Source organism: Mauremys mutica, chromosome 6 (genome assembly GCF_020497125.1).
Source record: "Mauremys mutica isolate MM-2020 ecotype Southern chromosome 6, ASM2049712v1, whole genome shotgun sequence".
In the NCBI taxonomy this organism is placed as follows: domain Eukaryota; kingdom Metazoa; phylum Chordata; order Testudines; family Geoemydidae; genus Mauremys; species Mauremys mutica.
Window position 1 is genome coordinate 79,511,778 of NC_059077.1, and position 14,293 is coordinate 79,526,070.

The window sequence follows — 14,293 nt, forward strand, 5'->3', positions numbered from 1 at the left end:
GGCTGTCAGCCCTGGGGCTGGGAGGGCTACAGTTGTGAGCTCTGGGCAGGGCTGACAGCCAACAGGTGATGTAAGTAACCCAGTGTCTACACAGACACTGCGTTGCCCTAACTACCGGTACATCAACCCAAACGCTATGCCTCTCGTGCAGGTGGAGTTATTAAGTTGATGTAGTGAGTGATTTACATCAGCATGAGCACCATTGTAGTGTAGATACTTACAGAGTTAGGTTGGTATAAGCGGTCTTACATCAACCTAACTCTGTAGTGTAGACCAGGCCTGAGTTAGTTTCCCAGACGTGAAGAAGAGCTCTGTGTTGCTCAAAAGCTTGTCTCTCTCACCAACAGAAGTTTTATCTCACCTAGCTTGTCTCTCTTAATGACCTTGGACAAGTCATTTAGGCGTCTAAAAAAACGGCAATAGAATATTTCGCTACCTGCCAGGGGGAGCGGTGCTGTGAGGCTAACTCCATTAAGGATTGTGAAGTGCATTGAGTGTTACTGATGAAAAGTGCTCTACAAAATCTAGGTCCAACATTGTGTCCGGTGACTATAGGGGTGCTGCAGTCTTGCTCTGTATGCAAGTGGGGAGGGGCAATGGTGGGGGCAGGGTCACCAGGGCAGGGTCCCCGCTCATTGGCCCTGGGCAGCCGGGCACCCATCATTAGCTGAGTGCCTGGTGCCAGAGGGGGCATGGCTGGGAGGCTCCTGGCATGAGAGGGGCAGGGGCCCAGAGCGCGAGGCGAGGCTGACTATGCGCGTGGGGGGACCTCGCGCTCCCAGAGTGAGCGTTACCTGCCTCGCGCTGCCTGGGGTCGCGCGTGGGGGGGAGCGGTGCGTGCCGTAGGGTCACGTGGTGTGTGTGAACGTGGGGGGAGGGGTGGCTCCGCGGCACGAAGCCGGGGCCGGCGCGGTGGGAAGAGGCAGCAGCATGGCGGCGTCGCTGGGCGGCCTGGGCCTCCTGCAGGGCAGAGTCAGGCTGGCTGCGGTAGCCGCTGCCTCCTCGCCTCTCAGCCGGCCGGGCGCGCGGGGGCTGCTGGTGCGGGGAGGGGCCGCCTGTTCTCCGACCGGGAGGGGCTACAGCTCGGAGGCGAAGGGGGAGGAGGAGCTGCGGGTCCGGTACCTGGACGAGGAGAACCAAGGTAACGGCAGCGCGGGCCGGGGGAGGCTGCTCCGCCGAGAGCCGCGGGTGCAGCTGCCCATCACTGCGCGCTGGACTCTGCGGAGAGAGTCCCGGGACTGGGGTCACCCCCCGCCCCCCTCGCTTGGTGCATCGGTGCGATGCGCCGGAGGCCCGCAGGGTCACCCTCCCGGCGCAGCGCTGGGATCTCGGGGCAGCTGATGCCTGGGGCTGGCCCTTTAAGTGCATGGGGGGCGGGGGGGAGGAGAAGAGTGTCTGCCCCGCCTCCACAGGCTGCCCATGCGCAGTGCGTCCCCAGGGGCGCGTGGGTGGGCGATGGAGTAGGAGGTGCTGCCCTTTAAGCTGCCTGCCAGCCCCCTCTGAATTAGCCCGTCTGTACTCCCACCCCTGCTACTCCGAATCAGGGCCCCCCATGTGCCATGCCACGTGCCTACGGTGGTGGTGGGGCACTTTATCATCCCCACCCTCTTCCTGGGGCGTCTGAGAAGTCTCAGGAGCTCTCACACCCGGGGAGCAGCAGGGATGGAAGCAGGGGTGTGTCTACATTGAGTGGTGGTCCTAGCCTGCTATTCCCTTTTTCTGCCCCAGATGAAGCTGTTTGCTGGGATAGGGTTGGCAAAGAGCGCTAGAGCAGCAGGTCTTGGAGTTAGTTATATTGAAATTGGTGGTGCAATTTACACCTCTCACCACTTGTTTCAAGCTTTCCGCAGCCTCAGGCAAACATTATGCATGGGTTGTTTTTTCATGCTTTTCTTAACTATAAACATTAGATACATGCTTTCCTTAAATGAAAGCTAAGATTCTGACCTCATCACCAGACTTCAGGAGTTGGGGCCCTAAGTATGGACCTATTGTGCCAATGGCGTAATCTGGCCACTGATGTGCCTGCTCTCATTTTCTTCCAATACCATAATGATCCTGCTGCTACAGTCCCTGTTTTGTAATCAGCTATAAAAGGGTTGACATTTTTAAAATTTAAAAATATCAGTGAAATTTTGAATTATGGGGCAGAAAGGGGTAAAGATCTTGGCAAAGTGTTGTGAAATGTTTCCTATTTAACCAGCTGTAAACAACCTTTTGTTGGTATAGTTATTATATATTATGATTTTAATATTGTGATAGTGCATTGATATTGTGATAATGCATTGCTAGAAGTACATCCTGTACCGTGTTGGGAAACTGAGAATCCCCTCTTTTTAATGTTATAAAACACTCCTCTTTAGTCTTGTGGGGTTGTGAAATATTTGACCTTAAATTGTTCACTGGCACATGATTGAATAGTGCTTCAGATAGTGACTATTTGAGACTGCTCAGTGGCTGACAATGTTAACAGAGTCCTGTACTTTCAGCAAAGTTGGATTACTGGTTAGAATGTGAGTCAGGTAATCAAGGTACATGACATACGGCATTTACCTTCAATTTATTCTTGAGTGCATGTGATATGGTGTACTGTAGATTGCATTATACAGTGGGTTGGTGGAGACTTTCGGGGAAAGAAATCTGGGGGTAGAAAAAAAAAACATGGTAAGGTTACCACCATTCAGAGCTCTGGGGGAATCTCTGCAGTGAGGAGGGTGGTTATTTCCTGCTGAAGAGTGGTGGTGGTTTATTTTTTTATTTTTAAATGGTTTCCTCCTTCCCAGCATATACCCATCCCTGTTAGTCAAAACAAAATAGAATAGTAGAATTGTAGGATTGGAAGGGACCTCAATATGTCATCTAGTCTAGTTCTTTGCACTGAGGCAGGACTAAATATTATCTAGACCAGGGGTCCCCAACCTTTTTAGGTCCAGGGACCGGTTTCGTTTGCTGGACCCTCCGCAGGCGTGCCTGCGGGAGGTCCAGCTGAGCCGTGGGACGAGCGCTCCCTCCGCAGTTGTGCCTGCGGGAGGTCCGCTGCTCCCGGGGCTCAGCTGGAGCTTCCGCAGGCACGCCTGCGGGAGGTCCACCGGCTCCAGTGGAGCTTCCGCAGGCGTGCCTGTGGAAGCTCCAGCTGAGCCCCGGGAGCAGCGGACCTCCCGCAGGCACGACTGCGGAGGGAGCGCTCGTCCCGCGGCTCAGCTGGACCTCCCGCAGGCATGCCTGCGGAAGCTCCACTGGGTCGGTTCGCGGCCCGGTTTCTAAGAGGCCGCGGACCGGTACCGGGCCGCGGACCGGGGGTTGGGGACCCCTGATCTAGACCATCCCTGACAGATGTTTGGAGGTTTTTAAGAACAGTTTAGACCATGATGGAGATTCCACAACCTCCCTTAGTAATTTGCTCCAATGCTTAACTACTCTTACACTTAGGAAGCTCTTTCTAATGCCTAAATCTCCCTGGCTGCAATTTAAACCCATTACTTCTTGTCTGTCCTCAGTGGTTAAAGAGACCAGTTTATTGCTTTCCTCTTTATAACAACCTTTTACGTACTTGAAAACTTATCACATTCTTCTCTAGACTGAACAAACCCAATTTTTTCAATCTTTTCTCATAGGTCATGTTTTCTAGACCTTTAATTATTTTTGTTTCTTTCCTCTGGACTTTCTCCAATTTGTCCATATCTTTCCAGAAGTGTGATGCCCAGAACTGGACATACTACTCTAAATCAGGGCTTGTAAGTGCTAAGTAGAATGTGTTTTCTTGTGTTTTGTTTACAGCACTTCAGCTAATACATCCCAGAATGTTGTTTGTTTGTTTGTTTTGCAACACTATTACATCAATATATACTTCCAGCTTGACTGTGAACCATTGATAACTACTCTCTGGGTATGATTTTCCCACCAATTGTGCACCCACCATGTAGTAGGTCGTCTAGGCTATCGTTCCTTAGTTTCCTTAGAGAAGGTCATGTGAAACATCATCCAAAACCTTTCTAAAGCAAAAATATATCACATCTAGTGCTCTCTCCCCCTCCCCCTCAGGTTTATTACCCTGTCAGAGAAAGATTTTAGGTTGTGTTGACATGATTTGTTCTTGGAAAATCCATGTTGACTTACTTACCATCTTCTTTACTTCTAGGTGCTTACAAAATGGTTGGTTGATTATTTGTTTCATTATCTTTCTGGATACTAAAGTTAAGCTGACTGGTCTAATTCCCCTTTTTATAGATATAGTCTTGTTCTGTTAGTAAAGAAGGACAAGGGGTTTGCGATAGGGCCAAGAGAAGGACAGGGGCCATTAGCGGAAATCAGTGCTGTATCTTATGTTACAATGCCTAATGTTTCGGGAGTAGGAATAGTCAGTAGGGAGAAAGTGACTGTTGGACCAACATTATGAAAGAAAGGTCTTTATTAAGTATACCCTGCTTTGAGTAAAGATAACTTCTAACTACAGGTAAGAATGATATCAATGAGACATTTTGGGCTTTTATTGTGCTTGTCTGGCAACTTCAGCTAATGTTTGTTACATAGCAAGATATGTAAATGTGCTGTTGGGTTTAAAGATAAAACAATGTACCGGGTAGGTGTGAGAGGGTCATCAAACAGCATCTAGCTGGGTAGCGCTATGTCCTTAGGAACAGCAAGATTCCAGCAAACATCAGTGGGTTTCTGTAGCATTCAGACCCTTGGGCCATGTCTAACTACAGGTGCTACAGCTACATTGCTAATAGCTGTGTAGATGCTTCCTACAGGGATGGAATAGGTTTTTCCATCCCCATAATTAATCCACCTCTCCAAATGGTGTTTGCATTTTTCCATCAACTTAGCCACATCTACACCAGGGGTTAGGCCAGCATACCTACGGCATCCAGGGGTGTGGATTTTTAACATCCCTGAGCTCCATAGCTATGTTGACCTAACTTTTAAGTGTGGACCAGGCCTTATACAGAAAAGTATTTTAAGTAATTTAAAAAAGTCATTTAAAAAAACCTGAAACATGAAAAATATGCCATATAATTCAAAGATAACTTGAAACTCTATTGCAAGCTTCCAAAAAACAAAATCTCACCTTAAAACATACACTAAAGCTATGTCTTCAGTACAGACTTCTCTCAGCATAACTATGCTAGTCAAGGGTGTGACAGCACATATGTCCCTAATACACAGTTATACACCTCTACCCTGATATAACGCTGTCCTCGGGAGCCAAAAAATCTTACTGCGTTATAGATGAAAGTGCGTTATATCGAACTTGCTTTGAGCCACCAGAGTGCGCAGTCCCGCATCCCCCCCCCCCGGAGCGCTGCTTTACCGCGTTATATCCGAATTCATGTTCTGTCGGGTTATGTTATATCGGGGTAGAGGTGTACCAGTAAAAGCAGTTTTGCTGAGATAGATAGTTTGTTTCAGTCACCTGCAAAGTGATGGGATGGTGCAGTTTGCCATCCATGCAGGAAGTACAGCTTTGCCAATGTAGGTACATCCACAGTTGGAGCGCTTTGCCAGTATAATATACCTGTACAGGGAAAGTGCTCCCAGTGTAGATATGGGCTAAGCTTGAGTGAAATTATAAAGTACTATAAGGAGGAATTGAAATGGAATGGCTCTTGCAATTTCTTTTTCCACTTTTTAAAATTTCTGTTAGAGTGCAGATCAGTTTTCCTATCAAGTACTGTAGTAAGACGACTCCAATGTAAAAAGTGATGTGGAGCTACAGTATGCTCCCACTATGAATAACAACCACGCTGTATCATATGACCACTTTCCTCACAATTCTCTCTCTCTCTCCAGTATTCTGCTGGAAATTCAAGTTAAAATGGCTTCTAGAAGTGAGGGAATCTTTTTTTTAATCTGAAATAATTTCAAGACACTGTTGCAATGTAGTCTTATTCTAGCGTATAGAGATTTGTGTCCTTGACTTCCAACAGGACTCAAGGAGAATTGGAACCTCATTCCAACACCCCTCCAATGGCCTGCTCTGTTTCTGCAAAATTTAAGCTTTCGTTTAAAAATCAGGAAGTTGTTTCTACTCTTATGATTGCAGAGTCATGTTTCTATTCTTATGGTTGAATATGGTGGTGTGCAAATAATTACTTTTTAATATGCAGCCTTCTGGATATGAACCAGTCTTCTTAAGTGGGCAAATACCCTGAAATAACCCAAACAGGAAATGACTTGCCTTCTTCATGTCTAAGGCCCTACCAAATTCACAGTCCATTTTAGTCAATTTCATGGTAATGGATTTTAAAAATTGTAAATTTCATGATTTTAGCTATTTAAATCTGAAATTTCAGTGTTGTAATTGTAGGGGTCCTGACCCAAAAGAAGTTGTGGAGGGGCCGCAAGGTTCTTGTAGGGGTGGAGGGTGGTTGTGTTACTGCTACCCTTACTTCTGCACTGCTGTTGCTGGCAGTACTCCCTTCAGAGCAGGGCAGTTAGAGAGCAGTGGCTGCTGGCTGGGAGCCCAGCTCTGAAGGTAGAGCTGCTGTTAGTCAGTGCAGAAGTAAGGGTGGCATGATATGGTAGTGCCAGCCGCACTTCTGCGCTGCTGCTGACAGAGCACTGCCTTCAGATCTGGGTTCTGGCCAACAGCTGCTGCTCTCCAGCTGCCCAGCTCTGAAGGCAGCGCAGAAGTGAGGGTGGCAATACCGTGACACCCCCTAAAATAACCTTGCAACCCCCCTGCAACTTCCTTTGGGGTCAGGGCTGCCAATTTGAGAAATGCTGGTCTTCCCCCGTGAAATCTGTATGGTATGAGGTAAAAGCACACAAAAGACCAGATTTCATGGTCCGTGATATGTTTTTCATGGCTGTGAATTTGGTAGGGCCCTATTCATGTCCAAGAAATACTAATCCTGAAGCAGGGGCGGCTCTACAAATTTGGCCGCCCCAAGCAGTCATGCCCGGGAGGCGCCCCCGAGCCGCGGGAGCAGCGGACCTCCCGCGGGCATGACTGCGGAGGGTCCGCTGGTCGCGCGGCTCGGCTGGACCTCCCGCAGCTGCGGGCGGTTCGCTGGTCCGGCGGCTCCGGTTGAGCTGCCGCAGGCATGCCTGCGGGAGGTCCAGCCAAGCCGCGGGACCAGCGAACCGTCCGCAGTCATGCCTGCGGGAGGTCCACAGGAGCCGCGGGACGAGCGCCCCCTCCGCAGTCTTGCCTGCGGCAGGTCTGCTGCTCCCGGGGCTCCGGTGGACCTCCCGCAGGCATGACTGCGGCAGGTCCGCCGGCCCAGCCTGCCGCCCCCCCGGGAAAGGGCCGCCCCAGGCGGGTGCTTGCCCCGCTGGGCTCTGGAGCCGGCCCTGTCCTGAAGTCTAATGATGACAAAATCAACACTGCTATATACTTTACCAGTTCTTGATAAATCATCCAGCAGGACAAAAGATTTCTCTTATTCTCCACCAGTGCATGCAGGATGTGGAATGTGGCAGAGAAGCTGACTCCCTCCATTCCCAAGGCTTATTCCCTATGGTGTTTATAGACACTGCTGTACTACTGCATTCACCATATGTTATTTTAATGTGCAGAATTTATTTTTTTGGGCCCTGAAGCCAAGAAACCAAGTTTGTTTTGGCCATAACTAAAAAACAGGAAACAATTTTACCTTATTGTGACCGTTATTGGGATATCACGACAGTGAGTCACTCAGTTACCCCTTGCCTCCAGTGTGCTTTGCTGGGCATCAACTCCCTAACATTGCCACTTTCATGAGTAGTCACTCTTGGCAGGTTTTACTGTCATTTCCTCCCCCCCCCTTTGTAGCTTAATAGTGTTGCCGTATAGTGGTATGAAGGAAACCCAGTTATTTCTGCTCCTGTTATCTCACTTCCTTGAATTTTGACAGCAGATAAAATGGTTACATTGTATCCATATCGCCAATGGCTGTAATCTTGTCAAATCTCCTAAAACAGTCAACATTTGATCTGATCGCTATTTGAGTAAGAGCTATTCAAGAGAGAAAAAAGGAGAAAGGATCATCTTGTGGTTAAACCACTGGACTGGGACTCAGGAGGACTATATTCAATTCCTGGTTTGCCACAGACATCCTATGCAACCTCAGGCAAATCATTTAACTTTTTGTACTTCAGACACCAATTTAATACATTCCTTATCTCATACTGCCACTATAAAGATAAACCTGAAAATTTATCTTCAGAGGTGATCTGATACTATGGTGATATGGCTATATTTAAAAATTAAAAAAAGGAGTGGGGTGAAGAATCCATGGAAGATTCCTCTATACACCTGATTGCATATTCTATGTCTGTTATGTTAATATTTTCACACATTTCTGATTACAATTCTCACACTACTTTTTCCATAAATAGGAAGGTTGGAAAGTTGGGTAGAGGGCTGCTGAGCATTTGTCACTTTTTTGAGTGGGGGAAGGAAGTGGTAGGGTTATGACTTGTTGTGAAACTGATGGGAGTAGTAGGAGGAATTGGCTTATACACTTGTGTTTTTTCTCTTTAGGGATTTTCCCCTTGCAGAGAACTTGTTATATTTTTTGTTTAACAACTTTAATCCTTATGTCAGAACATTCTTAATTAAGGTGCTAACATGAATATTAATTTTCTCCCTAGTGTGTGTCTATCATGGTCAAAATGGGTAATACAGTACAGTCAAAACTATTCCGTACTACCAATACACACAAAAAACCTTTGTAAGGTTCTGGACCATATTTGTCAACTCTTTTCTATACCTTTGTGCTAAGCAATGAAATTTACGATAGTGCCTTGTTAGTAACACCTACTAGAACTACAGTACACAGCATACCTGAAAAAACATCTCAAGTTTTTCTTGCTCTAGGGCTTCTCAGGCACTATGTGAAAAACTTATTGTAAATGCACAAAAGGAAGAAAGAAGGCTGATGTGAACATCTTAGAGAATTTTCTGATTCTATTGGTGTGGCTGTTGTCAGCGTTAACTACGTAGTTCCTATCCAATGACAAGTACAGAAAAATACACAGGGAAAATTCATCTATCCACAAGAACTGTAGCTGTTTTATTGATGTGTGCATGACATGGCAGAGTAGAAGTGCTTCATTACAGCTATTTAGGGGATCTTTTCCAGTATTGTATTACTATTACTGAATTTAGAAAACAATGATCATCCTTATTTGGAGATAAAAAGTACATGTTTTACTTAAAAGGATGTCACAAAGGTTGAAAAGGTCACACAGTTTCCTTAATTTTTTTTATAGTATCATCCAAATCTTTGAACCTTTCAATAACAAGAATTGCAGCATACATTTAAATCTAAAATCAGAGCTCTAGGCCCACTCTGTTCACTACATGTACACATAGCTATGTATGTTTAATCTGTTCTCTTTAACCGCTGAGGATAGGACAAGAAGCAATGGGATTAAATTGCAGCAAGGGTGGTTTAGGCTGGACATTGGGAAAAATTTCCTAACTGTCAGGGTGGTTGAGCACTGGAATAAATTGCCAAGGGAGGTTGTGGAATCTCCATCATTGGAGATTTTTAAGAGCAGGTTAGAGAAACACCTGTCAGGGATGGTCTAGATAATACTTAATCCTGCCATCAGTGCAGGAGACTGGACTAGATGACCTCTTGAGGTCCCTTTCAGTCCTGTGATTCTATGACCAAGCTGAGTATTTGTTTGAAATAATTTTGAAATAAGGAATATATTGGGATACGGTTAAGGAAAAGTTCTACATGCAAAGTATCTGTACCTCGCTGGTGGTGGGTTTTTTGTTGTTGTTGTAACTGACATGAACCATGCTTTTTTTGGTGTGTGACTGAGTTGTCAAGACCAAGCGGGTGCTATGCTAAAATATGCATCTACACCCACACACCAAAAAAAAAGTCAAAATTTAGGACCTGGCAGTGCCTTTGTGGTTTTTTTTTTCTTTTTTAAATAAAAACTTTTTTTAAAATACTTTATGAAGAAATATCCGAAGACTACATTTAAGTACCAAGACACAAGCTTAATTGTTCAGGCAAATATGATTATTTGCTTTCACAAATTTGGCCTAGTCAGGCTGTGTGCACAAATGTGGTAATTTCATGTATATCAGGTCATGAGTTCTGAGTCTGTCCTTAAAGTGATTGTCATTTCTAATGGCTATTGAAACACTCTGAAAAAGGAAGCAAACTAACAAGAATATATTCAAAACAAGTCAGTCAAAATAATTACACGTGTCAATTTTCTTACAGTCCTAACTTGATATCTGTTTAGAGTCAAAATAACATGGACACAAGTATGTACTTAATGCTTAATTATATTTTTAATATGACACTGATTCAAACTCTTCTTTTTTCCTCTAGGAATTGTGGTACTTGGATTAAACAGATCTCGTGCCAAAAATGCACTTAATAAAAATCTTATAAAAATGGTAAGGGGGAAAAACTAACAGCTTCTAATTTGAAGGCAATGTATTGGAATTAAATATTTTGAAAAAAAAATTTCCTTTTCCCCTTCTTTTTCTGTAGATGTCAAAAGCTGTGGATGCTCTGAAATCTGATAAGAAAGTACGAACTGTTATATTCCGAAGCGAAGTCCCTGGGATATTCTGTGCTGGTATGCAAACTTAATTTTACTGTGAAGTTGGATATCTGTAATCTAGCATTGTAGTAGAAATGGCCCAGATTCCAAGGAAGCATTGTACCTTGTCACATTCATCTCAGTTGTAAGCAAAACCTCTTCATGTGATTTTTTTTTTCCCTTGATTTTTAACAAGAAAGAAACATCTGCTTCATTCTGTTTTCTTCTTTCTGCATCATAAAGAACACTTCACAATATGTAGTAGATTTTTTCAAAGTAGTGGATAAATGCATTCTGTTGAACTCTTAAAAGACTTGCTTATATTCTGGAATGAGAGCCTAATATTGCTAAGTGGTTAATGGGACTGGTAGAGTATGAATGGTAAATAGAGAAGGATGCTGTCTTTACTTTCAACTTGGAGGTATAAAATCCATAAAAACAACTTGTGAAACTAGGCAAACAGTATGGCAGGGATCGGCAACCTTTGGCACATGGCCTGTCAGGGTAAGCCTCTGGCTCGCCGGGCTGGTTTGTTTACCTGCAGTGTCCGCAGGTTCAGCCGATCGCAGCTCCCACTGGCTGCCGTTCGCTGTCCCCAGCAAATGGGGGCCGCGGGGAGGGACGGCCAGTACACCCCTCAGTCCGCGCCGCTTCCCACGAACCCCAATGGCCTGGGATGGTGAACTGCAGTCAGTGGGAGCTGTGATTGGCTGAACCTGCAGATACTGCAGGTAAACAAACCCGGCCCGGCCCGCCACGGGCTTACCCTGACGGGCCACATGACAAAGGTTGCCAATCCCTGCATTATGGCATTAAAAACAGATAGCAAACTTTAACTGGCTGTTCCCTTAAACGTAGATAATTTATTAAAGAATGTGATCCTGTGCCTTTACCAGTAATACATACAAATGCATTGTAATGTGTGGGATGGGTGATTGTGGTATATGAAGCCATTAGGTGGGATTGGTTACCAAATCAAGGTTTTCAAAAGCATATTTCTCTTAAGTAAAACATTTAAGTGGCTATCTTGATGGCTGTGATATGAGAAACATGAGTTCACAAATATCAGTTGTCTTATTCCCATAAAAAGCCCCAGATATGTCATTGAATTGTTGTACTGTGGTTTCAAGGACATCTGGTTCTATTCACTGTGCCAGTACCCCTTGTTAGCAAGTTTAGAGAGCTGCATTGGTCTCTGTCTTTGAATAGGCTTATTGCCTATCCTCCTTGCTGGAAAAGTAGGTCAGTGATGACAGTGGAGAGAGAACAGGAGTAAGTTTGTCTCAGAATAGTGAGACCACTACGGGTAACATTGATGTGCTGTTTGGGTCAGAACCAAGGAGAGGTGAGATCCACCAAGCTATTTCTTACACTTCATTCAGATCTCAGGTTTCTTATTTTGCAATGACTACAGGAAATGAGGCAATACTTTTGTATGTATACCTAACAGAACCACCAAAATGTGCACATGTCTAAAAGGTGAGAAACCCAAGTGATCTCGTTGTAACCCTAATCCTTCTGTGATAAATGAAGGGGGGGAGGGTGTAGCTCCCTTTGATAGACACCCAGCCAGCTAGCTGTAAAATCCCTCTTGGTAGCTGTTCTCTGCTTGCTTTATCTGTAAAGGGTTAACAAGCCCACAGGTAAAAGAAAAGGAGTGGGCACCTGACGAAAAGAGCCAGTGGGAAGCTTTCCATTTGTCTGTTGTTCTCTGGGCTGCAGGGACGGAGCAGCAATGCTGTGTAAGGCTTGAACCAAGTATGAACATTCATTTTCCATACCTAGAAGAAATTATTTGGATAGGGAATGTTTAGTTAGACACAATCAGGTTTATTTTGGCTTGTGGATCTCCTTTGTGCTAACCCCTGATGCTTTTGTTTGCTCATAACCTTTAAGCTGAACCCCCCCCCCCCCCCAAAAAAAAGCTAGTTTGGGTGCTTAATTTTGGGAATTTTCTTTTAAGATCTAGGAAAAAGCCTAAGTTCCAGATGTAATGTTTTCCTTTTTGTTTTTAATAAAAAATACCTTTTTAAAGAACAGAATTGGATTTTTGGTGTCTTAAAAGGTTTGTGCCTATTGTTTGATTAGCTGGTAGCTAATTTCCTTTGGGGGTGTGTGTGTGTGTGTGTGTGAAAGGGCTTGAGGGTACCCCACAGGGAGGAATTCCCAAAGTGCTCTTCCTGGGTTAAGTTTTTTTGCATTTGGGCGGTGGCAGCGTTTACTAAGCCAAGGTCAGAGAAAAGCTGCAACCGTGGGCGTGTAATACAAGCTTAGAGTGGCAAGTATTAATTTTTAAAATCTTTGCGGTCCCCTACTTCTGCACTCAGAGTAACAGAGTGGGGGTTCAGCCATGACATGGTGGCAGAGAGGTGGGATAGCACCTCTCTGAAGCAGAAGCATAGACCTCAGGATTTTAAAAGGACACATTTTTCCTTTTGGCTGCTTGAAAAGCTAGGGAGGTTTTTTTCCTCTCTTCTTTTCTTTTTTCTTTTCTGCCTGAGGGGGAACAGGCACACCAAAGAAGCCAGGGAGTCAAACAAGCAGTTTTTTTTTTCTTTTCTAGCTTCGTGGCAACTAAATAGTTAGGCTAAGAGTAGGGCAGCGTGTGCATGAGGGTTGAGGTCAGGCACCGAAACCTTATTAAAAACAGTCTTCCCAAAGCGGCATGCCACGGAGAAGACAGGCCCAGATCCAGCCCAGACATTCAGCTCCATGATGGAAATGAAGGGAGGGGATGGAGGACTGGGAACTTCCCAGGAGGGAAGGGTCAGCCCTCTCCTGACCAAGATCCAGGTGCCAAGCTGGAGGGATGCCTTTAACCCACACCGAGTTCTGACTGCGGAAGACAGGGATTTCTTCCTACAGATGATGCGTTTGGAAGTGGAGGACAAAAGAGAGGCCAAGTGCTTGGAGTCAGAAGCAGAGGAGAGGAGACAGGCAAAGCGCTTGGAGATGGAGTTAGAGCTGAAGTGCTTAGAGCTGGAAAGGGTTAAGTTGAGTCCAGCAGGTAACCCTAACAGTCCTTCTCCAGGTACTGCTCCCCACTCCAAGAAATTCCCCACATACAAGGTAGGCGATGATATAAGAGGCCTTCTTAGAAAATTTTGAAAGGGCCTACCTTGGGTACAACACCCCTATAGACCAGTATATGGTGGAGCTGAGGCTGCAGCTCAGTGGACCTTAGCAGAGGTGGCAGCTAAAACGCCTAAAGAACACACACAAGAGTATGAACTTTTTAAACAAAAGGCCAGAATTAGCATGGGGCTAACACCCGAGCATGCCCGCCGGCGGGTCAGAGCCCTAAGGTGGAAACCAGACATGGCATTTTCCTGATATGCCTACCACATTATAAAAAATGTGGATGCCTGGATATCAGGAGCAAGTGTTAAATCTCTGGAAGGTATGTCTCTCCTAATGCAAATGGAGCAGTTCTTAGAAAGGTACAACCTGAGGAAATAGAAAGGTACAACCTAGACGGGAAGCCCCAAACTGTAATCGAGGCGGGGGGAGATCGGAACCAAATGGGTGGAGGTGGCGGAGAAGAAGAAAGCTAGTAGCAGTTGGAGCAGATATCAGAAGGGAGTCAGCCCAAAGCCCCATCTCGCAAGGGGGAGCCGTCCACACAGCCAGGGAGACTCCAGATGCCCTCTCGTCCAACCACCCACCTCGCCCCAGCCCACAGTCAGCTGGGCGATGCTTTAAGTGTAATGAGCTGGGGTATGTGAAGGCCAAGTGCCCCAAGAGCACCAGCCGACTACAACTCATCACCCCGAAGTCCCACCAAGAGCCT

At 45.7% G+C, this 14,293-nt stretch overlaps 1 protein-coding gene across 4 annotated transcripts in view; it reads left to right on the forward strand.

The window, feature by feature from the left end:
* The first annotated feature begins 904 nt into the window (after positions 1-904).
* The window catches only part of AUH (AU RNA binding methylglutaconyl-CoA hydratase), a 193,065-nt gene continuing 179,676 nt past the window's right edge, over positions 905-14,293 (forward strand). For 3 of the 4 annotated variants that reach the window (XM_045020787.1, XM_045020789.1, XM_045020790.1), the window contains exons 1-3: positions 905-1,141; positions 10,287-10,354; positions 10,452-10,539. In XM_045020787.1, the coding sequence (XP_044876722.1) occupies positions 931-1,141; positions 10,287-10,354; positions 10,452-10,539 (367 nt within the window). In that variant the 5' untranslated portion in view covers positions 905-930. Of the gene's footprint in view, positions 1,142-2,471; positions 2,532-10,286; positions 10,355-10,451; positions 10,540-14,293 lie in introns of those variants that run through there. The other variant, XM_045020788.1, reaches the window with a different exon arrangement.